This window comes from Fulmarus glacialis, unplaced genomic scaffold (assembly GCF_000690835.1).
Source record: "Fulmarus glacialis isolate BGI_N327 unplaced genomic scaffold, ASM69083v1 scaffold3967, whole genome shotgun sequence".
NCBI classification, from domain to species: Eukaryota; Metazoa; Chordata; class Aves; order Procellariiformes; family Procellariidae; genus Fulmarus; species Fulmarus glacialis.
Window position 1 is genome coordinate 833 of NW_009221129.1, and position 26,083 is coordinate 26,915.

The window sequence follows — 26,083 nt, forward strand, 5'->3', positions numbered from 1 at the left end:
GTGACTCTAGTTGTTGATTTTGTCTCATCTCCTCTCTTCTCAAAAGCTCACTTTGATCACTCTTCATATTACAATTTGTCTACTCCCAATCCAAGACTAACGATTCTGCACACGCCCCTTTCTACAAATGATTTTAACTATATGTGAATACATAGCTGTGTACACACCCCATAGTTGTCATTTGTAAAAATACATATATGGCACTTTACTTTCAGGAGAACTTTCCAAAATGTTTTTAACAAAAATTTGAATACTTACTTCTCAGTACATAGTTTAACTGTACACAGCCAATAGTCAGGGTTCATGGCTGTAAGTAAACCACATTTTTCTTGCAAAATTCCCTTCAGGCTATGCCCGTAAAAACAACTCCCATCTGTGTTTTCTTCAGACCAACTTAGCTGAAAACTTGAAGGATTTGGCTTTTCAGCAGGTTGCGCTGAACCAGACAGCTTGCCAAACTGATTTTGTAAGTTCACAACCATTTCTGTACAAATAGAAACAAAAAAAACCAAGCATTAAGTATTAGAATACTGTTTAGAGATGATTAATACAGGAAGAAAATAGGGTATTTGTGCGTTTTTTTTTTTAATTTCTTTTTTCTTTAAACCTCTGGGTGGAATACTGGGAAACCTTGAAGGTCTGTACGTTCTCTCCCCCATTCCATTTAAAATTCAACTGTCACATGTTTTAGGAAAAGACTTTGAAAGACAATTCAAAATGCCATGTCTTTCATACCTAATGATATTAATACTGGGGTACTCCAAAATCATTCCCCAAGTAAAATCTGTAAAATCCATTTGATACTGCTGGTATTTTCATTCTGATACAAAACACGTGCCAGGATGCCTTTCACTATATTTACCTGGTCATATGCTATCACTCAGACTGGTTAAGATTTTTTTGAGCAGTTTCCTGTGTATCAGAATTAAGGAAGCCTGGTTTCATACACATGTGGATTTAAGGTTAAGCTTTTCATAGGGCAAATTTCAACTGGCAAAAAAAACAACAAAAAAAACACTCCACCTTCCCCCACTGCTAGTGAAAGAATGTCGAAAGTTACTGAGGCTGAGAAGGGAAAGAAGGTATGATGATGGATCAGCACACACAATATGACCACCTAAGCCTTGTCTCCCTAGGATAAAAAGCAGGTTAAAAACCAATTGTTGGAGCTTCAACTTCTTTTTATGACCTGTATCTGAATAAACTCATTCATAAACTGGAAAAAAAGCAGAAGAGACATCCTAAAGTAATCCAAGGACTGGGAAACTTATCTTTCAAGAGGACACTAAAATCCACCATCAAAAACAAAGGCTGAGGAAGGTTTCTGAAAACCTGTATCTGGCACGTAAGTGTTCTAGAGCACTCTTTGTCTCTACTATTTTAAATTTGTTTTAAGATGAATCTTGCCCCGTTACAATGGCATTATGTGATATTCCTGCTTGCAACAGCCAGTGGTAAAGCTCCATAACCTAAGTGGTTCTTCGAAGAGAAGCAGAGCCAGAAGAGGAATCTAGAGTGCCACAGAAATGAACAATGAATCATTATTCACTTTTTCTTATAAACGCAGGAACTAAAGGGCACCTGAGCAAATGATTAAATAAATAAACCTAAACATGCTTTTCCATGGAACATGACTTGACTGCAGGATCACCCCTACTGAATTTTGAAGAGTAAGAACATTCAAAAAACCCCAATTGCATTCTTGAAAGAGAAATCCAACATGAGTTATACAAACCAAACAGGATTATACAACTTGTTTAGAAGTCCCTGAACCAGTCACTTCCAGAAACTGGAAGAGTATATAAAGGGGAAAATATCACTTGCCACACTTAACATCTCTCTCCAAATATCTGCTGGTTACTAGATACCATTAAATGTAGAATAAAGAACTTCAGATCTAATTTGGTTGAATAAAATTCTGGTTTTCCGTATTTCCACAGATAAGTGGGGGTTTTGTTGTTTTGTTTGTCTGCTTTTAGGACAATGTAAAACCCAGTAATTTCTTATAAGTACTTCTAAAGCTACTAAAATAAAGTAGATGTACCTGCATTCTGCACGTACAGCTAGCTATTCAAATAAAATCACGTTCAGACAAGCCTTCCTCACTTTCTGTAGAAGACTGCAAGAAGGAGTGGGAGAGAAGAGGGACATGCAAGGTCTACCAAAGGATATACTGGGATATCCATACCAAAGGATATGAGGAAGTAAAGGAGAAAAGGGACAGGAAAGCTATGGAAGACCAACAATTCACGAAGATCACAGTTATGTAAAGGCAGCTGACACACTAGTGAAGATGAGGACAGAGTACTCATTCTGAGATGAGGCTCAGTAGGTCATTAGGAAGATTGGCAAAGGCTGTTTCAGTTAGGCATGAGGAAAATGTCTGTCTGAAGAATTCCAGCCACAGGTTGTAAAATAGTACTACATTAATTGTACCAGAGATGAAAGAAAGAAGAGAAAGTATTTTAAGATGTAAATGTTATCACAGTCAGTGCTGCAGATTTTCTATCATGGGAAAAGTTGGAGTAGATTTCTGCATTGCTGGGAAGAGGCAAAGTTTACTCACGTCTTCTCTTAAGAACTTTAGATTTCTTCTTGGCTGAATAAAACAGTGGCTTTTCACATCTCCACAGATACCTACCAGTAAGAGACATAAGAATTGTTAGGAAAAAGAAAGCTGGAACAAACAAGCAAAAAAATAGTAATTTCTTACAAATACCGCTAGAGCTATTAAAATGAAATCAAAATAATCTAATGGTTAGTGCTGTTAAAAGCCACTGCCCCCCAACACATCTAGGAAGTCTTTTTTCAGAGTAGGCCAACTGGGGCATGTAAGCCTAGATTTACTGTAATCAGTTAATTGTTCAGTTGGATAAGCTACTTGTCACAGAAAGTGGGCATTTAATTAATATGCTGGATAAACATTATAAGTGTAAATAGAAAATTAAGATAGGGATTTAATCGCTCTATTCACCCAAGCTTGCTGGATGGAAATGTGGAGCAAATTCCTAACCTTTTTAATTTCTGTGGGGGCCAGCATTTCACGTAAAACTGTCTACCTTAAAAAAGATAAAGTACTTGAAGACCTCTTACTTGGCTTTTTCTTCATCCAATCTCTTTTGCTCCACATCCAAGGAACATTTTATAACCTTGTACCACTTTTTGAACTCAAAATACGAACCACCTGAATAAAACATTCACATTTTAGGTTGGAAAGAAGTCAAAGAAACATGTAATACGCAGAAGGTGGTCTCCACGCAGTTAGACCCTGCGTGTTCCACCTGTATGCAAACCTATCCTGAATTCTATGTGATTTAAGAAGACATACTTGATCTAACAATTCTGTAAAAAAGAGAAATGCAGAAATACAGTGAAAGAACAGTGTGTCATAAGAAGTGCAAAGAAGCTCCTTAGCTTAGAATAGGTTTCATAGATTTAGCACAATTCAACCCTTTTCCCTCCTTTCTGAAAGTTAAGCCTAGAAACTATCCCCCCTCTACCAAATGAACTAGATCTCCACAGTGTGAAGTGGCCTTCATCTGTTTGAAAGTTGACTTCAAGGAATTAATGAAACTATATATCAAGCTTAGGTTTAAACAAATAAGATCTAAACAAGCTCAGATCTAAGATTTCAAATAGTTTCATCAACTCTCCACTGTCTATCCTACTATCCATGAAATGTTACAGGGCAGGAAGGATGGACTAGATAATTGTATTCACTTCATATCAGCCTCCCATGTTTTTGAGCACAGGAACTTCACTCATAGATATGTGAACAAATATTTACCAGCACATGCAAAAACTTTAAGGCATATGGCATTCTAGCAGCCCGTTTATCATCGATGCTCCAAAGAGGCACAGGACTGAAGTAGAACAACTGGGTATAGTAAGTATAAGAATTCCAAACAGAACTATGGTGTAGATTTATATATTTAAAATATAATCAACTCTCATTACCCGTGGGTGGATTATCTGCATTGTGAATTAACCAGGCTTTGCATTTCCCCATCACCCCAGCTGCACTGCATGTGATGCTTGCATCATGCTTAGCTTTGCCAGCTAGCTGTTTAAACTGTTTTGAAGGTGAATATACTGTTCTTATAATCAAGCTTATATAAGTTTTGTATTATCTGCATTTTTGCTATTCAAGTTATCCTGCCACAGGATGTTTTAGATGCTAGAAATATAGAGGGACTCAAAAAGCAACAGACAAATGAAGGGAAGAAAGACCCTTCAGTAGTTCTTAAAATTCAAAGGTGTGGATACAACTTCTTTTACGAACTCCTTAAACCCAGAGGTTTAAGTAAGTACTCCTAAACTGCTGGGAGGGCAGGGGAGGGGCAGAAATTTTTATTAAATTTCCTATGAATTATTAATCATCTGTCACAAGCAAAACCATTGTCAGAGACATGATGCTACACTATAATAACCATTTCCCTGGCCAGTACTGCTAGCCTGATGTTCGTATAGCTGAGCTGACTGGAAAATACACAGCTCTGTGATACACACATACATGTATACACCTCAGACACATGTTTCATTTGAACATAAACAGTATTGTGTGTGTGTGCAGTTCATAGAACATACACACACAAACACACTAGGTAACTACAACTACAGCTTCCAGTCTCTTGAAAAACTGTAGGAGCTGAAATACGATTTTTTTCATTGAAAAAAAAAGACTAGAGAAAGGATAGTTAAATTGAGAATGGAGTCAACATAAATTGGATCTTTAAAACTCTCTATTAACCATTATTCATTTCAGCATGCTAACTTTGGGAAAATGCCAGAGGCAGTTTTGAGCTCTGGCAGTAATCAGTGCTCTAACAGAAATTCTCACATCAGCTCCTCTGCGCAGCTGCTCACCATCACCCCAATATTTTAAGGATAGGGACAACGTAACATAGCATATAGATCATCTTGCACCAGCAGATTTTGAAGTAAAAGAAGTGGGCAAAAAATGAGCTGTTAATTCCCAAGGGCATTGAGACTTGTTAATAAGGGAGAAACCCCATTAAAACATTAATGGCTTTGAGCCTCAGCTTGTAAGCAGTTGCACAACTTCTACTCTTGTCACTATACGTATTTCAAGTTTTCAAGGGAAACGAAAAGGAAAAAAAAAAGATCCAAAATAAGTTTGTGTATCCACTTGAAAATGAGAATTACCGGTTTTAGTTAACAGTGATGACTATCTCTAGATACAGCAGTAATTGTGCTCATGCATGGCTAACACCGATTTTATTATTGACTTAAATTTTTAAAAAGTAACAGAAGGGTCAAAATGGACCCAAAACTGGATGGAAGGCTTAAAAGATAAACCACTGTAACACATCTTTCATCTTATCTTCAACTGTGATCTGGATCAAGCCATGGAACATCTTCCTGAAGATTTCTAATCTTTGATTTGGTCTTTCTGCCCTCAAAGAACCATGTTCACACCATTATCTTCTCTATCTTAATTGCTGCTAGCTTTTCCACACTCTCTCAGGATTATTTGGACTAAGAAAACAGATTACATCTGAAATATGTTACACACTAAGACATTTTATTTAACAAGACTAAACAAGTTTGGATTTTATCATAAACGTGGTTTGATGCCCCTAATAAGTATCTTCTATTTACGATCAAAGTGCGTTCCCTCTTTACTGCATATCCATTCATCTTCACCTACCATGCATAAAATTCTAAAACAAGAGGCAAACATGCACAAGGAGAAGCAGAAAGTACCTAGCGAAATGTGTACCAAATTCCCCTATCCAGTATAATAAGAATTATGCAGGTAAACTGAGACGATTTTACATGAACAAGATCTACTGTTTTCTTTGAATACAGATTTGCCCTAAATGAATAAATGAGAAAAACACATTTTAATGATCAATAAGTCTTTCTAAGCCTGATTACAAAGTTATTTCATTTACAAAATCATAAGACTGCTTCTACTAGAATATTTATGTACCTTCTTTGTTATTTTTATTTCTTTCTTCAGCAAAGTCTGAAAGTAACCTGAAAAAAAAAAAAAAATCAGGCTATTTTGTAGATCCAAATACTGCACTTTTCACATGAAGTTCAAATACAACCGACAAAAATTACACCCTAATTTTATTCCAAGTTTCAGATTCAAACTGATGATTTTTAAAAAGAAGTAATATTTAGTGTCTAAAATGCCTTCAGTGTATGTTTTATGCTACTGAACTTAATCAAAATTCAAATACTATAAATTTAACATTACTAAAGAAAGAATAAGCCAAGACAGTCGTTTGCACTATTGAAATTCGGGCTTTCATGCAGATTTGCCTGTACACTTACCATTCATAGTGATCATCTAATAAAAACAACAATTTGAGCACAACTACAATAACCGCTGCAGCAAGAACATCGTATTTCACGTTTCTTGTTGACTTATTTCCAGGCACAAGAGTCAGGAAATCCGCTTCTCCAATACAGATCTTTTTTACCACTCGACAAGTCCAATTATGCAATTCATCTGATTAATGTAAATAAAAATATAAGATTAGTATGTTGAGACAAGCTAGAAGTACTTTTACAGTGCAAATATGTTGGTCATTTGAGGAAAACAATGCTTATATCTTTCAGGACCATCAGACAGCAATTTTTTTCAGGCTGAAAAGTATTTTGGGATATTTTTAAAAATATTAGGCAACCTTCACTGTGTTTACATGGAAAACAGTCGTGATTTATTATATATTCACATAGAGAGAAAAAAAAAATTACATTTTTAATAGTGTTTTGATGTTACTCGAATGATGTTGTTAGAACATCCTGAATGTTGTTGTGGGAAAGCCTCTTAAATCTACATAAATATAGTTTCAAAAAACACCGAAAGCCAAAAACTTGTCACAAACTTTTTTCCTGCATGTTGGCTAAACACCCATGCAAGGACAGATTCAATACTGCAAAGAGGAACGGGGGCTAGTTTTAAAGAAGTTAGTTGGGTATGAAGAGCAGCCCAGCATTGCAGGGCAACGCTCGCTGCTACCCCGACAAAACCCGGCTGAGGTACAGACAATCTCAGCCTAGGTTTAAAAACTGGCATTACACTATAAAGCCGGGTTATAGCGTACAAAAAGATACAACTACAGCTTCAAAAGCAGCAGTATGATATCTATACAGTCTCTTATTACTCTATGCTTATTTTTCACAGATACAAATCCCCCAAATTTCTCACCTTTCCTGTTCAGCAAGAAATGCAGGAGTTGATTACATCACCATCAGATTCCACAAAGGTTAGCAATGTATGACTAAGTACAACCTTAATCCGGCTATACTTTATACTCTCTTGCTGCTTACAAAGAGTTCAGTAGGAACTCATTTTTAATCCTCTCATACATAACAGTAAAAGTTAAACAAAATCTGGAAACCAAATTTTCTTATAAATACTGTCCTTATATTTTCTTTTATTTCAGAGCCTTAAAATGGCCTTTTCATTATTATTATTATTATAATAATGTCCTAAGAGGCACTGCCAATTCATTGCTTAATTTATTTTTTAGGAGTTGTTAGATAACAACAGTAGTCCTTTTTCAAATTGTAAAACAATGCTTCTACAAGATAAAAAGTTTAGTTGCAAGGAAAAAGTAAAGGACAATATATTCTTCTTTTTACAGTAACTTTCAAAGAGTACTTAGCTTTGTATTTCTCTGTAATAAATCTGAAAATGCCAAATTTCTAGCTGCTGCTTTGATTCAATTGATACTTCAAAATCTGAAACATAATGCGATCCTCTATAGGCTCTAGCACAACACTGGTGTAAAATTTACAAAATCAGAATTTCTGCTCTGGAATTTTAGCCCTAAATCTGTTGTTTGTCTTCTCTTCGTTCAACTGTGAGTACACAGAAAAGCCAAGTAGCTTTATTCAACATAACTAACTGCAAAATAAGACAATAAAAAACCCCAAACTATTAATTGTTGGAATGCTTTGAGGAAAAAAAAAAAAAAATTTACAGGCTATTTGTCTGTATAACTCATCATTAGTGACAGTGGTATGTGATAGGAAGTATGGTAGCCCAACAAACAGTTCACATACTAGGACTTATTGGTCTTTCTTTGGCAATTCAATATTCAAAACTTAAATTTTAGGATAAACAAAAATATTAAATATTTATGCAATATACGATTTCAAAACTAAATTGGAAATCAAATGAGACAGCAGCTAGTTTGTCACACAGCATCACTTGTTAATACTAAAATTAACGCTAATATGCAATATTATAGAATACATATTCACTATTATATATGACAATCCAGTGCTAAGCAATCAGGTCCCAACTTCATGAATCATTTAGCTAAAGTTAATAAATCGAGTGACTTCAACTAGTGCCTCTTAGTTCACATGGATACTGAAAGATTTGAAATGAAGTATCCACTCCACAGCCTTAGAGAGCCAGCACCAGAGTGTCCCTGCATATCTGGGGCTATAATACAGCCTCTAAATGTTTGATGAAGGTGCTTTGTATAGAAATTATTTTTCAGTTCAAGCTTAAATGGGTATAAATTAGAAGGAAGAGAGTAGGCACTTTGAAAGTAGTAATTCAAGTTTTTTTGCTAGAGTTTAATAAACCAAAGAAAAATTTTATCAGTTCAGGTTTGGGAAAATATTTACCAGGTAAATTAGCTTCCATCAAGTACTTCATGCACAACATGTCTGGATGAAGAAAGCAGCTGTCTGTAATATCTGGAAAACGAGGCAGGTCTAAAAACGCTGCAAGCTCAAGCATTTTGTTGTATACTTCTTCATATACAGGCCATGACTGAAAGACGGGGTTAGAGGATGTTATACATTTGCTCTATTACCATATTTGTTATTGATTTTAAATTAGTTATCAATTTTAAATTCTGTATTATTTAATACAGAGTTATTTATACAGACTCTTTTAGCACTCTGTATGACTAAATACACATGCAAGAATGGAACCAAACTGCAGAAAAAAAGTGAAACGTCCTAGTTTTAAAGCCCATGAAATATATTCGAAAAAAAACCAAATAAAAAGTTGCTTCAGACCTGCAACCAACACACTACGTTTTTTGTGAAGTGATCAGTATGTCTCCAGATGTTCCAAAATTGAAAGAGCATTAAAAAAAAAAAACCAACAAACCAAACAAAAAAGCCCAAATGGGTGCAATTGAAGAGCTAAGAGATCACAGAACACGGAAGGGTGGAGGGTTGGCAGGCACTGCTTGAGATCATCAGGTCCAAGCCCCTTGCTCAGGTCAGCCAGAGCAGGTTGCCCAGGACCATGTCCAGTCAGATTTTGAATATCTCCATAGATGGCAACTCCACAAGCTCTGTGGGAAATCTGCTCCAGTGTTTCACCACCCTCACCACACAAAAGAAAAAAGGTTTGGGGTTTTTTTTTTCCTTATGCTTAAATGAATTTCTTGTATTTCAATTTGTGTCCATTTCCATTCATCCTGTCACTGGATACCACTAAGGAAGATCTGGTGGTTCTCCTTTGCACCCTCGTCAGGTATTCATACATACATCATACCCCCCCACCCCCGAGCGTTCTCTGTCTTCTCTTCTCCATCTCCAGGCTGAACAGTCCCAGCTCTCTCAGCCTCTCCTCGTTTGTCAGATGCTCCGCTCCCTTCATCATCTTCATGGCCCTTTACAGTAATCACTCAGTATGTCCATGTCTTCTTGTACTGGGGAGCCCAGAACTGGACCCAGGACTCCAGATGTGTCTCACCAGTGCTGAGTAGAGAGGAAAGATCACCTCCCTTGACCTGCTGACAATGCACTGCCTAATGCAGCCCAGGATGATGTTTGTCTTTGTCACAAGGGCACATTGCTGGCTCACATTCATCTTCACAGCATCTTGTCCACCAAGACTCCCAGGACCTTCTCTGAAAAGTTGCTTTCCAGCCGGTAGGCCCCCAGCATGTGTGGGTGTCTGCATTTATTCCTCCCCAGGTAGAGGACTTGACATTTCCCTTTGTTGAACCTCATGAGGTTCCTGTCAGCCCATTTCTCCAGCCTGTCGAGGTCCTTAAATGGCAGCATGCCCATCTGGTCTATCAACCACTCCTCCCTGTTTCACATCGTCTGTGAACTTGCTTGATTTTCAATCCACCTTGCAGTCCACTTAACTAGTTCTTTACTTCATCAGTTTGTCAGTGAGGATGTTGTGGAAGACAGTGTCAAAAGCTTTACTTAAGATAAAGAACATCCACCAAGCCTTCTACTCATCATAGAAGGTTATCAGGTCAGATGATTTCCCCTTCACAAATCCATGCTTGAGTACTCCTAGTCACCGTCTTGGCCTTCTATATTTGGAGATGGTTTCCACATTTATTTGTTCCATCACCTTCCATGTTTATCATATCGATGTATATATTTATAATATTTATCAATATTAATATGATCAATATGAGGCTGACAGGCCTTTTGTTCCCCAGATCCTCCTTCCTGCCTTTCTTGAAGACAGGGGTAATGTTTGCTTTCTTATAGTCCTCAAGAAGCTCCCCCAGTCACCATGACTTTTCAAAAATTGACAGTGTCCTTGCAATGACACCAGCCAACTACCTCAGTACTTGTGGCTGCATCCCATCATGGCCCATGAACCTTTGTACATCCAGTTTGTTTAAATATTCCCTAACCTGCTCCTTCTCCACCAAGGGTAAGTCTGCGTTCCCCTGGGCTTTCTCACTGGTTTCAAGGACCTGGGACTGCTGAAGGCTGGTCTTATCAGCAAAGACTGAGGCAAAAAAAGCATTCATCACCTTAGCCTCTCCTTGGTCTTTGTGATCATCCCCATTCAGCAGCAGGCCCACATTCTCTAGAACCTTTTCACAGAATCTTTAATATAATTTCATTTAAAAAAAAAATCTAATTGCATATTGGCATATTTATTCATAAAAATAAATCTGCAACTCTCTCTTCAAAACTACTGACTGCATGAAGAAAGTTCTCCCAATTTTTACTGAGGTTTTCCTGCTAGAGGAAAATATAACTTACAGACAGATTTTGACATGCTTATTCATAATGAACTCAGCAGGACCTGAAGTTTCTGTAAGTGTGGACTGTAAGACCTGACCTTCATTTCTTAATACTTTAACTTCTATTAAACATTCTTATTTCTTTATATTTTAAATTATTATTTGAATTTACCTCTTCAAGTGATAATTTTCAGTTGTTCAGGCTACTTTACCATTTTAAACATATAAAAAGCAATGTTGCTTCTGCTTGTGTTGGTGGTTCTAATTCAGCAGAGCGCTTTATCATGTATTCATACTTATCAAGTCAATTTGTGCATAAGGTACTTTCCTTTAATAGGAATTTAGCAGGGGTTTACACTTTGTGCACCGATTCAAAAGTTTCCTGAACGAGTGAATTCAGGCTTCTGTTTTTTCTAGACCAGGTTAAAAACAGAGCAATCATGTTTACAACACCAGTAAGACTGAAATAATGCATTTTTATTCAATCATTTGGTTTCATCTATTTTAATATAAGCTGTGTAGCCGATGCTCAAATTTTATTGTTTTGAATGATCGCCAACATTTCCTTTTCTTTTTTTAAATGATCTCCCCTCAGACTGCAGTTCAGACTTGCTTAACTGCATGAACACATGCTTAAGCAAATGAATAATTCTGCTGTCACTTACTATTACACATGCAACTCTCTGTAACAGTTAGGAAGTTGTATCATGTTCATTATATTTTCTAAACAGTGTTAAAAATTGGCTTAGACTGCTATGGGACTATGCTGAGAAACAAGAAAAACATGCATTACCAGTCTTCTACAGAAGACCAGGATCACAGTTCTTTCCATTCCTCTTAAAAAGCAGTGCTAAATTGAATACCAAAACAATCTAGAACAAAACCTGAATCATACGTAACTTCTCTTGAGCGTATTTGGAGAAAAATTAAAGTCCTACATAATTCAAATAAAAGCATCACATAAATACTATTCCTAATTAGATATAAAGAAAATACATTTTTCCCTTTAATGAAAAGCAGTTGAATTAGTAGCTTCTTAATAATACATCACAGATGAAAATAAATTAAGACGCGGGAACTCAGTCACTTGAAGCATTTCCATTCTCAAACATTAAACTATCACACGTGAAGTTAGCTGAACAGTCTAATTTAACACAGAGGTACTTTAACGAATACAGCTCTTAATTGGAGGGCTCCAGGTAGGCACCTGTATCACCTTATATCTGAGCTTCTCTCACTGCATCAGGCTAAGGAGACAGCCTGATTCCTAGGTACTAGTGAATCATCCCTTCCTCCTCAAGCCCAACACCGAGTTTTGTTTCAAAGTTTTTAAATTCAGTTCTTTTTCAAAATGGCTAGAAAACACTCTTTGCTTTGCAATGACAACTGATGCTTGCTTTTTTTTTTTTTTTTGAAGAGCAAACAAGTGGTGTAAAAACTACAAATAAAAATTAACCGAGAGCTATCACGTGGCTTATTTTAGAAAGGATGTTAACAGACAAACTGTTTTTAGTTTATGTGTGTTCACAGAGAGATATAAACACAACTGGACATGCTAATCTAGGAAAGGCATACTAATCCACCATAAAGATCAACCAAATCAATTGCTATTTTCCAGGGTTTGACCCCCTAAGCTCAAAAACATTCACTGTAGCACTCATGTTTCTACCACACAGCGCTGAGTCATGACGATGCAAGTTGAACTGAATACCACGCTTCCAAGGAGTACGCAGTAATCTCTTGAACTGTAAACTGCAAGCGTAAGCTGAATCCAACACAAGATCACATCTCAGTGGGACACATCATAGCAAAGGGCTGAAGGCTGAAAGGTTGAGGACTGCGGAGTCTGTAGAGTGTTTCAGTAATCAAGCACTGATAATTTTCACCAGTCATTAGATACCCTGTTCATACTCTGTTTAATTCTGAAAGAGCTGTGACTTGATACAGCAAGTCTCTTATTCTGCAAAGTTTCATACACACTGGGAGGGTTAAAACAGAAAGAATACCCACAGAAAGAAAAACCAACATAGCAAATGTTAGGACAATATTAAGAAAAAACAAGATACAGCAAACAAGCAGCCTCAAAATTAATAAGAGTTATCACCTTCTACCTAGCTATTCATTTCTGCCAGAATAAAAGAACCTGATAAAACAAGTTGCACTGAAAGTCAACCAGCAAATCAACTAGGAAAGCAAGATCTAGAGCTGGGACCTCCCTCCTTCAGATGAAAAAACTCTGCCTCCAGCACCCCATGACTAAACCCCAAGGGAGGAGTACTTGGACAAGAGGGGACAGCGTTAGATCATACGCCACATGCTCTCCAAGCACAACTTTCACTTATCCAATCATAAATTAAAAAATTTTGCATTACATATTTTCAAGTTGTATTTCTGTGCTAAATACTAGGACAACTCCCCTGTCCATCAGCACGTGGAGTTACTGAGCTCTCACCATGTTTCAAGAACCTGGGAAACACTCCACGTATAAAACTCAGTTACAAACCCTTGAGGGCACTTAATAATTTCAGGAAGACTGACAGAAAACTTTCCTAAAGTTATGCCACCTGCTAGCCTTTTCAGGTGTTTCACAAGCTGGGATTTCTTCAAGACTGATCAACAACACTGACAGAATCTATAACTTGTCTAGATTGGGTACAGAGGTTACCAAGAACTTTTCTTAACTGTTTTGTCTTTAAAGTCTTTGTATCTTATTCCCACACGTGACAAATATGGTAACTTCAGGTCTTCTCCAGAAAGCAGTAGGAAAGATGAGTACTACTTGAGAATATTTTTTCCTTTTCTCTTTTCCCCTCATCTTCAACTGAGCATAGAAGGACAAAATACTGTTGAGTTGGTGAAGAAGTGTCTAGAACAAGATTTTCATGATGATAAATATTCATTAGATTATTTAAATCTGTTGCCTTTATCTTTCAAAGTTACACGGAAATTTTTCACCTGTATTAGAAAAGAACAAGCTGGTTTTCAGAAGCAGATGAGCCAAACTATTAGCATGATAATCAGATCACAGTAACAGGTAATTGTTTTGGGTAAGCCAAGATTGCAGCCTCTCCTACTTGTTTGGACAATATCAGAATGTTGCTGATCAACAAGTAGAAAACAGTATGCATTGGCTGGCTTTCTAGATTCATTAGCAGGCTCCATAGCTTCTTGTTTTACATGTGGTCTGACTGACTCTCTTCTTAGATGACTGTATAGGCTGTTTCCTTCTCCTGTATCAGGACAATATCCCAGCAGCCATTACTTACATATTCACAGTTCAGTTTATTTTATTGTGATAATGTTCTATCCTTTCTGAAAAGAATTAATTATAGAGTTGATTTAAATTCTCTCTTTTATATTTTTCCCCTTCTATCCTCCTCTCCTGTTCAATACTTTTTTCGCAGCACAGTTCCCTTCCTTGTCATCCTTCTACCTGTGAATTTCCACCCCAAGAACACTTTCTTCCCATGCCTGCACATTCTCTAAGGCTCTACCTTAACCCATGCTGCTCGTGTTCAGCAGTGATTCTCTTAATGACCATTTAATACTGGAATCTAGTAAGGTCCGACTTCACTTTTTCATTATTGGCTTTTTGTAGGTCTCTGGGAATCTCTGGGAACAGTTTGGATATGCTTGGGATTATCTAAAAATCAGCAAGGCTTCATCATTTTTAAGATGACCAAGTCAACCTAGACAAAGTTTGAAAAAGAGTGTACCAAATTTCTCAGGAAATGGACTAAGAACGCAATTTAACTTGAAGATTTGGAAAACATCAAGTTAGGAGGGTTGGAGAAGGGGTTTTTACAATACAATCCAGAATTTTGGATTGCATAAAGCAAGACGTGTTCATAAAACAAAAGATATTGTAAAAGTAATACATCAAGTGGATGCCCTAACGTGTGTAAACATCTTTGAATATAGCCTGCAATGAAACACACATTGCCAGGAACCCAAACTAGCTTTAAAATGATGTAAGGTAAAATTAGGTACCAACGAGCACAGCAGTCGAGTGCTCTATGGAGCCTGGTTCACCTTACATTGCTTCTGCTGCTCTACTGGTTCAGATATATCTGGTCATCTGCAGCATAAGCCTGATGTGGGATGATGCCAGCCACAGTGCATGCAGGTTACATAAAATAATTGACAGTAAAGATCATAACTGTATCAGCTGTGAAATTTACACCCAAATTAGTATTTAAAACTGAATGAAATGACCTTGTGAACCAGTTGTTATGTACTACATCCTTAATGTCGTTGGCTAGCCCAAACTCCTACATTACTGAAGATTTTTTTTTTCATGTTTTGTAGGTACTCTGACAGTACTGCCAATCTGGCTACCTCCCATACAAACACGCACCAATGAATTTGCCTGATGTATATTTTTTAAATGACAATTTTTTAAACCTTTGCCTAACCTCTGTCCACCTCCCAGGGACCATCACCAACCCACCTGGAACAGCAGCAAGCTAATGCAACAGCCATCACACACAAATTAAATGTGCTTTAACTCAGTGTTTTATTATGAATACAAACTTTAAAAAATAAGCAGCACTCACTAATACTTTTTCCCCAGCTAGGTTAGATAGCAAAACTAATGTAGTCAACTCTGTTGCACAGTTAGATTCTGTGTAGTCTCAAGCTAAATTTTTCATCAATGCCTTCTTTGCCAGAGCACAGAGTATACAGAAAAGACACGTGTGCTATAAAGGCTGGGCATTGTAAGCACTGTTACCACTGCTGTGTAGAGATGTCCCAGACTTGTGAATTGCTGGCAAGTGTGAAAGTATACTGGGGAGAGCCACTGCACCCTGCTCCTACATCCTTTCCTAGGTCACTATCAGAAACAGGAGACCAGACTCAATGAGCCTCGAGTCTGACTTGGTACAACCATTTTTATGTGGACTAAATGAGCAGATACATTTCTTCAAACTCTGATATCCATGAATCACATACAGATGCTGATGTAACAGCGAGAGGGTGTGCCTGGAATTATTAAGAGGAAACCAAATACCAAGAAGAACAAAGATGGGTGAAACTGCTACAACTCCATTTAAATAAACGCTAAGAAATATGCATCTCATGAGACTTCTTCCACTAGAAAAAACATAAAGAGACCAAGCACACACTTACAGTTGCTGCTTTACAAGCCTCTCGTCAAGCAGAAAGGAGAGCTGAAGGTTAACACAAGATAATGAAATCAGTTTGTCCACCTTGAAGCCAGGCAAACATGTTGCCCAAATTATCTGCCTGGCAACACACGGCGGGGGGGGGAAGGAAAGTCAAGATACCATTTGAAAATCATAGAAGTCACACTGGCAGCCTCTCTCTTTCTCTCTCCTTTGATAACTGTCTCAGCTGAAAGAGCTACTACATCTTAAAATCCCAAATTACTCCTGATCATTGTTGCAGAGGAAGTGAGAAGGATCTTTGGATAGAAAAAAAAATTAATTTTAGAAGATGACTCAATAAACAATGTTTATACATTTTTGAGAGAAAAAAATCTAGGTGTGCTAGGGTATTAGACTGCATTAAATTGAGACAGGCAGTTTTCACTGAAGAATTCAAGATGGCATGTGGATGAGCCAGCAACCCCCACATAAGAGAAAAAGCTAACTGAACATGCAGTACAGATGTACTTCTTTACTAGGGGGGAAAAAAAAAAAAAAGAGAAGAGATTTTCGTTGGATGCATAGCAGACCTTTTAATACGCTACTTTCAGAGGAAGACACCTTGTCCATTACATGATTCCTGGCTAACGTGGTTTTTGAATAAATGAGTTTCAGTATTATTAAACCAACAGAGACACGTGTTTGAGTGTTAGCCTGATCATGCTCACAAGCTAACTCTGACAAATATCACTTTTCTAAAAAATGTAGTTTCTACAAATGGAGAGAGTAATCCAATAAGGAGCTCAACTGTTATAATGTATTGAAAATTAAGAGTTTGGGAACAAATTTTATTGAATTTTGTAAATATTTTGGTAGGTTTGTTTTCTTTCTTCATTAAGTAATGCTTTAAGACAGGTATGGGCAAGCTAGAGTTTCTGTTACACAACAGCAAGCTCCCATGATAAACTTGATTACAATAACCCTTTCAGCAGTGAACTTCCTCCTCAGGTCCTTTTTTTTTTTTTTTTCTTTCAAATAAAAGCCTCACCCTTGCTTCTTTTCATTCTGCACTACTTTCTACCCTGAACAAGTACTGCATGCACCTGTTAAAATGCACAAAAAAATATAGAGTTAGACGGAAAAAAAAAATCCCACAGATGGAAAGACACCCACCCCCAACAAAAGTAAGATTACAAGGTATCTCAAAACACCAGCAGCCCAAAGCAGGAATCACTGCTTGTTTTGAAAAGTAAAAGCAGCATAGCTGATTAGCAGAATTTGTATGGCTAGAATTTTATACCTCTTAGAAGATTTTTTTAAAATAAACCAGAATGACCGGCTTCTGTCTTAATTTGAATTCTTTAAATAGTTACCACTAAAAGAAAAAAAAAATCATATGGCAATTAAGCTCATCCAAATTTTAGTCAGGAAAAGAGGCTCTTACACATCAGACCTTGAATGTTTTTAGAAAAGGACCTCAGCAAACAGAGGAATGTGTCTAAAAGCCAGTCTGGTGGATACACTTTCCAGGGAAGCAGAAAGCCATTGTCATTCTGGTCTGAACACTCTGGGTGAAAATAGAGCAAACATTTTGACCTGCATTCCTGAGTTTATTAATAGATTTAGTCAGGAATTACTTCACTTGAATCAGATCCAAACTAAAATATAAATATGCAGTCCACCAAAACCTGGAGTGTGAGACAATCCAAATGGCAGCAGTTTCCTATAAGCTGCCTGATGACTTGAAGACATGGGTATTAGCCAGTAGCAGATTATTAAGGGATATGAAATCCTTTTGAAAAGCCAGTGTGAAAAAAAAAATTAAATACGGGGACAACTTTACAGGATTTAGGAAATCTTCGGGTTTCCTCACCATGGTGCCACAAACCACCCCGTTGCCTCAGGCAGGTCTCTTTGTCCCAGTTTTCCACCTTGTGATAGAGCAGCACACCACCACCCCTGAGAGCACGGCTGTGGAGGAGCAGCTGAAGGCACCGTCGCGTGATGAGGGGGAATGACCAGCATCAAAAGAGAAAGAACCAAATATTCTGCAACTGTGCTGGCTTCACACAGCGTGTGCTAAAGCAGGCTTAAACTCCCACATTAAATGAAGAAAAGGAAAAGATATAGAGCAGCTTATTATTTTCTGCATGCTAAACTAAGACGCTATCTTGGTTTAGAAACAATATGAGATGAAATGATTAATAACTACACCCTAGCGCACTTACATATCAGTCTCAGCTAAAAGCAAATTCATTCCAGCAATTCCTAAATTCCATATGCTTAACTTTAAAACCTTAATTACTATTCAAAGACATGAAAGGAAGATAATATTAGATTAACCTGTTCACAAATCCAAGACCTGTGCTTACTTTTAGGGACAAGAAAAATTGCACAGAACTGAAGGCTGTTTAGAAATATTACAGGTAAAGTGCAAAAACCCTTAAGCTGCCATCTCTGCCATTCCAAGATGGCTCCCCCATGACCTAGAATTTGTTTATTCTTACATGGCTTTTCACGTTTCTCCTCTTGCCACATTTCTAGGCCAGACTTCTTGCAAGCGTTCCTTCTTCCTCCTGGTGTTGGGATCATCACTACTGTTCAACAGTAAGATATTTTACATTGTGAGTTTTTAAACAACCAATTCCTTTAGTTCCTCCACCAAAACAAACCAAAGGATCACTAGAAAAATACAAGCATGCAAAGTCTTTTTTCAAAAAGCAAAAGTTTTTGCTTAAGAAAGCTGTAGTTTTCATTGCTTAGGATTCTTTGCCATAGGCTAGACATACCTCTTTTAAGCAATGATTTTGCATACTTTTACCATTTAATCATTCCTCAACATTTTTCAAGTTGAATAAGAAACACCCCTAGATCTCTAAATCTGAAACTTTAAAGGACAGTGTTTAGTTCCCCTAACTTAAAGGTTTGAATTATGACTTAAAAAAGAGTTGTTGTGAGATAACTAGTTAATGAAAAATGAAGCTTTACGATCTTAAAAAAAGTCTCCCCAGAACACAAAAACCACAAAGTGAAACCCTAACTGAAATCCCAGAACAAAAAAAAAAGTGGCTGTACCACATCAATCCAAAAAGATCTATTTAGCCTTGCATCCAGCAGTGAGCAAGAGAGATGCGTAGGGAGGAACCGAGGAACCAAGCAAGCCACAATGACACTTTACCAAGTATCTTCACATCATTTGTAGCTGAGTCAGCAGCAAGATCTCTGTATTTTTTAGTTCCAGATACCTTTTCTTTCATGGCATTTGTCCAATCATTATGTGGCCCTTTTAACATCCAGAACATCCTACCACAAGGATTTTCACCAGTTACCCACAAAACATATGAAGCAGCATTTCCTACTGTTTGATTCTGAACCTGTAGACCAGCAACCTTTTCTGACACCTCCCAGTCCTCGTATTGGAAGAGATGTTAAACAGTTGCCTCCTAAACACATTCTACAAACTATCACCCCATCTTCCTCTTAGTCACCTCTTCTTTAGATTGAAAGGTAAGTAGATAAAGTTAATTGTTGCTTGTAGAAAAACTGTCCCTATACTTGATATCCTTGTTGTGACTCTCTGTACCTCTTAGTTCTTCTATAACTTTGAGAAGACAGAGGGTAAGAAAAGCAAAAAAACCCAACCAGAATTCCATGGAGTATTTAAAATATGGGTGCATGATAGATTTATACATTAATATAAAGTTGATCTCCATTTCTTTACTGGAAGTCAGGAGTTATTAGAAAATAATTCCAATGTAGCTGGGCTACAACAATGGCATGTTCAAAACCAGCATCATGAAGAGATTACAGAAACATGTATAATTAATATCACACAGGTATTTAAATTAAGGCTGGTACATGAACATAATAGCATTCATAACACCAGCTTTCAGGGAATGCTACAGATTTTGTTCTTTAAAAAATAAAATCTCTTCATATTTAACAAACATAATAGCATGGACAAATCTATTGATTGACATGTACCTCATGGGTGTGCTTGGACACAAAACAGACGTTGGTGAAAAATAAAGTATATCTGTGTGTTTTAATAGCAGCTCATGGGTCAATAAATTATAATCTCTTCTTAAAGAAAGTGAAAAACTAACGTGTAATGCTTACCCATTGTAATGATGCCATACAAAAACCCCAAAACTTGCATTTTATCTGTCCTTTAAGGTCTCCTCCCCACTCAATTTTTCTTTACTTACTGCTATGTTCTCCAAATAGACTCAAGGTATTTTTTTAAGTTAAGTGTTGGACAGGAAGAAAATTTGAGAAACTTCAAGTGTATTTGTTCCATCTGAATTCTCACAACTGTGAAACTCAGAGATTACATATTTCAGTAGATGCAGAATGGGGCAGGTTTGCCTTTTTTTTGTTCTTTCCACTCGCCCCCAATAAATCTTTTGCAAGACTTTTTCCAAACTGCTCATAACATAGGATTAAGAATTTTGTCAAGAAAGAAGAGAACAGAAGTGAAAAAACACGACTGAATAGAATGATGAAGACTAAGCAACTTGTAGGTATACTTTTGTTTACACTGGGATTTTTTGTTTAAAATTATCATCCTTCTTTAAAAATGACTTCTGCAAGTGTAAGTAGTCTTTACTTGCACCAATGGTAAGCATTTTACTTTTTCCTACAAGGTTTACTCATCAAAAATGGTCAGCAGACCATTTTATTTTAAAAACGATCCTCAGACTAGAAAATGATTTAACATACCAGCATTCAAAACAGTAATGTCAGTTTAGAGAATGCTTTGTTGTCACCTATCAAATTATCAATACCAAAGCAGTCACCAAGTGGTATAAATCATTTCCACAGTAAGAATTTCAGTACAGTGTCCTCATGCAATACTCAGAATACAGAATTATAGAGGAATTTCACTCCTCCTTAGACAGTGGGACAAAAAACATAAAGCCCTAGAACAGTGATTCATTTCATCTGCCCCTCCTAGAAGAGTACTATAATTAGGAGACTAAATCCACACCCACAACTAAAGAAACATGAGCACTTAAGAAATACTGTCAAGTTTATAAACTTCTATTCACATACCCAAACTCTGTAATGAAGCAAATGCTAATCCTTCTGCTTTTAAGTTGATGAAATTATAGTACCATAAATAGCACCCTTGATATAAAACAATCACAAAGAATGAAATATCATTTGCTGTATAAAAGCACTCAGCCACATTGCATCCAATTTAGGGTACAAACCAAGGAACAATACCAGCAAACCTGAAGAAGGCATTAGCCTGAAGAGCAGGACAAATACCTGTATTTTTAGCGATGCTAAAAACAGTCATCATGAGATCTCTAAGGATCTTCAGTGGTCAGTATTACAACTTCGTATAAGCTTATGCCATGGCTAGAGTTTATCCACCCCCTGGCTCTACGTACGCAGAAGAGCAGTTACGAGCAGTGTGCTCTACAGCCATCCCCAAGTAACAACGTCCTCACAGACATCGTGCTTCTCCCTGAGCACCTCATGGTTTGAGCACAGACCTCACTCTTTCTGTGCTCACCATACAGTATAAAGTGGTCTGTAAAGCTCACCACTCATCTATGTTATTATGTAAGAAGATACTCATTTTTTCTGTATTCGAAAGAATGATGGAAAAGTACTTAGGCTTTGTTCTTGGTGCAAGGTGGGAGGAATTACTACTGTGAGTGAAAGCAGCATGCAAACTCTACGAGTTTGCCCAGCCCTCCAGGAAAAGAGCTGAGCGTAGGCAAGAAGAGAGAAGCATCAATACTCTAATAACAGTCCCTCTGCTAATCTCTATCTATCCTTCTTCAGTATCTACATTTAAGTTAGCTAATGAAAATGCTCTCAGTAAGTGAGAGAGGTAGCTACTTTTCAAAGCCTCCCAAGGAAGATCCTATCTGTCTAAGTTTAGGCACTTCAAACACAGTAAAATATTTTATCCATTTGTGATATGCTCCTGACTGCAGGAAACAAAACAAAACAGAAGCAGCTCAAAGTATCTACAAGAAAATGCAAACAGGTGTTTCCAATGCGAATAAGCCAAGCAATACACTTAGATGCAGAAGTGATAGACAGTTTTCACATGTTACTTGGTACTGTATATTCAAAGAACTAGTTTTCAAGAAACCTGTAATACTGATGCTACTTCTGGTCTGAACATAGCCAAATTATTTAATCAATCCTAGCAGCATAAATTACATGAACCCCCTCACACTTTACAACAAGTTGGCAGAGATGCTTAGAAATTAATGAGGACTGAATGCCAAATTACTTCTAAAATTGAGCCATTAGCCTCGAAAGCTGAAGACTACAACCAAGTCCTAGTTTTGGTTGTATATAGCAGGTAATCGTCAAAATACCGAGCAATCTTCTCTTCTTAATCCATGAGAAACCCTCCAATTTTATGTTTTCCTCCAGGCTACCCGACAGTTCTTCTGCCCCCAACATTCACAGGGAAATCAAAATCAGGAGGCGTCTTAAACTACTTAAACTTGTCAGCTAAATTTACAAAACAAAATGGCTTTTACTATGCTTGAACAATGCTGAATTGATTCAAATACATTTTTGTGGCACATCCCCATTTAATTCAAACCAGTTTTTACCGAGCAACTGAGTTGTTAGATGGTCACAAGGCACAAAATATTTATACAGCGCAAGTATTAATAACTGTATTCCAACCGTAATGTTGCCTGAAACGAAGAGAATCAGAAAGGGGGGCTAAATCTGAGGTTTGATATCTTTAACCTTCTTGCCATAGTAAAGCTAAGCAACATTTAACCGTATTGTAACATAAATTGTTATCATTACATCATCATTTTCAACTTGGAAGACAAGTCCCGCACTGGGTAGTACTGCACAAGGATACAAGTCCCAAGTTTAAACCTTGTTCTCAAGTAGCATAGTAAATGATACAAAAATGTGTGGCTCCTAGATATGAAAGCACATGCTTTAGACCTCTCCAAATAAGTGCTGGTAGGTGACTACACTGCCAGACAGGTCTGCCATATCCCTCTTTTTATTGTGGGATAATGGGATAAAGGGAAAACCACAAATAAAAGATCCCCCTATTGAAGCAGAGGGGGGATTTGACTGCATAGTGCTCAGGGACAATCTCCTGGATAAAAAAAGGCAAGAAACAGCACTATAGATATTCTGCAATGAAACAAGAGGTGAAGGCGACTAAGCCGTAAGCAGCAGGGAAACTAAAAAAAAAAAAGCAAAACCTAAAACCTTGAATTTCAATGCCACAGGTAAATGGGTAAGTCATGAAACAAATACGAAGAAAAAGCAAGATTGTTCTGTAACTGGGAAAAGAATATGATTCCATGTCGTTAAAATTGTATGTAAGGAAGAGAAAAATTATGTCTGCAAAAAAGCAAACCAGTATCTGATAAAACTGACTATTTTACAAAGGAGAGGCCCAGATAATTTACACACAAGAAGCTTCAAGGAAATAACCGAGGAGCTCTCTGAAACACAAATGTTGTTTTTTAAATAATCTTAAGAAATCCTAAACATCAAAGGACTCTCCACATTAATACACAGTATTTAAAAAAAAATGTAAAAGGGAAGATTCAGGAACTCTAGAATGATTAGCTTGGCACGGATCCTGAACAAAATAATACAATGGCAATGGGAAAATGGAAGCTAAAAATATCCTGTCAGTCAAGCAACCTTCATAAGGTCAGGAGAGGACAGAGACGACTGAAGCTCCAGCTCCCACAAGGAAGACAGCACAATCTACTGGTGTTGCTGCTCTGAAAAACCTTTTTTCTTCTTTATGGGATAGCTAAAGGGGACACAAATAAAAAAAAAAATTACCACAAAGTCTCACTGGAAGACCATAACTCATAATTATACTCAAAACTCAAGAGCTGCTCCGCTGGAAAGCAAAGCATGCAGAACAAAGGAGCAAAACAGAAGCATCCTTGATACCAGAGGAAAATCTTGGCAAACTCATCTCAGAAATCGGATCTTTCAAATCCTCAGCAGAAGTGAGATTTGATTGAAGCTGACATAGAAAGATGGGTGGCAGAAGGATTAGTGGCAGAGCAATACGGATACAAAAGTGCTGCCAAGAATAAAATCAAGCAAAATTTAAGAAGAAAAAAAGTAAAGAAAGAAACAGAAAAGAAGAACAAAAAGAAAATACAAGCTATAGTATACGGTAAGAGAAGAAACCAAAGAATTGGAAAGTTTCCAGACAGCATAGAGAAGAATGATCTTCTCTCCATGTTTAAAGCAAGCCTGCATTCCCAAATAAAAGAGGAAAGAAATTTAATAATCCAAACTAGGGCGGGTTTGTGTGTGCACGCATGCATGCAAGGTATATACTCCAACTCAAATAAAATAAATCCAAAGCATCATATAGAATAAAACACTCTGCACTAAAGTGGCACATTCTCAAAAGAGCTAAACTTTTCTTTAGCTTTAGTCTACTTTATAAATACATTATGGCTCCTACTTCAGCACCTATCACAGGTTATTTTAAGGAAAAGGAGGACCCTGGATGAATTAGACCTTTTCTTAGGGCAGCAAATATTTCTTTTCAAACTCTTCCTTTTCCCATCAAAGCCAATATCAATTCATAATGGAGCACGAATTAAAATTCTTATTAAACTGAACACAATGGAGAGCTGCCCAGAACTACTGGCCTAATCTGACAGATAAAACCAGACATCATTTTTATGCATAAAGACAAGCCTGAAAGGAAAAAAGATATCAGGGAAAAGAAAGAAACAAGAAGCCTTTCAGTTAGGTGGGAGAAAGGGGAGAAAATCCTGACACATGCTTTTGAGTTTCATGATTCTTTTCCTTTTGTCCACAACACTAATTTCTGACAAGCCCAATATATCGCTGCCACTTTACCAGGATGCATTCAATAATTTTCCACAGGTAAAGGTAAGGAAGATACTAACACCCCTCTCAGCTGGAAGTTTAGAAAGCATTTCTATGTCATGGAAAAACCTGAAGAGTAACACTAGGAGTTATTTAAGAATCAAGACATCTAGGGCTGGAAATAGGTGAATTATATACAGCAGAATTCAAACTAAACAGTGCTTCTGTTAATACGGGTAAGTTGGAGGTAGGATGTGTAAAAGAAAACAAAAAAATAATAATAATGTATACTAAGACAATCAAAAAGTAACCTGGATATTAATTTTCTCATGTTGCAAGGTCAAAGCTGTCTAAATAAGTACATTTCTTGTTATAGGCAGCAATACTCTGTGGCTTATAAAAAAAAACAAAACAAAAACACACAGAGGAAGACAGAGAGAAATGGAATTAAATCATAAAACAAAAAAGGAAGCATTTTTAAGATATAGGTTCCTAGACAGCAAGGTATATCAACAACACTGTCAACACTGAAGCATTCAGTGGCCCTCTCAGAAGACAGAAGGTTTCAGACAGACTTAGAATTGTGCAGGTACTTCCATCTAAGATTAAAAAAGAAAAAAAAAGAAAAAAAAAGAGAATGGCTCATACATAGAATCACAGAATAGTTAGGGTTGGAAGGTCATCTACTCCAACCCCTCTGCCATGGGCAGGGACATCTTCAACTAGACCAGGTTGGTCAGAGCCCCGTCCAACCTGACCTTGAATGTTGCCAGGGATGGGGCATCTACCACCTCTCTGGGCAACCTGTGCCAGTGTTTCACCACCCTCGTAAAAAAATTCTTCCTCATATCTAGTCTAAAGCTACCCACTTTTACTTTAAAACCATTCCCCCTTGTCCTGTCGCAACAGGCCCTGCTAAAAAGTTTGTTCCCATCTTTCTTATAAGCCCCCTTTAAGTACTGAAAGGATGCAATAAGGTCTCCCGCAGCCTTCTCTCCTCCAGGCTGAACAACCCCAACTCTCTCAGCCTTTCTTCATAGGAGGGGTGTTCCATCCCCCTGATCATTTTTGTGGCCCTCCTCTGGACCCGCTCCAACAGGTCCATGTCTTTCCTGTGCTGAGGGCTCCAGAGCTGGACACAGGACTCCAGGTGGGGTCTCACCAGAGCAGAGGGGCAGAATCACCTCCCTC

General features: G+C 37.4%; 1 protein-coding gene across 1 annotated transcript in view; it reads right to left on the bottom strand.

Annotated features, from left to right (window-relative positions):
* Positions 1-254: 254 nt before the first annotated feature.
* The window catches only part of LOC104079074 (TATA box-binding protein-associated factor RNA polymerase I subunit B-like), a gene marked incomplete at its 5' end in the record, with an annotated part of 31,611 nt that continues 5,782 nt past the window's right edge, over positions 255-26,083 (bottom strand). Inside the window, 6 exons of the mRNA XM_009580968.1 lie at positions 255-484; positions 2,567-2,637; positions 3,094-3,184; positions 5,957-6,003; positions 6,307-6,484; positions 8,623-8,770. Of these exons, the coding sequence (XP_009579263.1) occupies positions 255-484; positions 2,567-2,637; positions 3,094-3,184; positions 5,957-6,003; positions 6,307-6,484; positions 8,623-8,770 (765 nt within the window). The remainder of the gene's footprint in view (positions 485-2,566; positions 2,638-3,093; positions 3,185-5,956; positions 6,004-6,306; positions 6,485-8,622; positions 8,771-26,083) is intronic.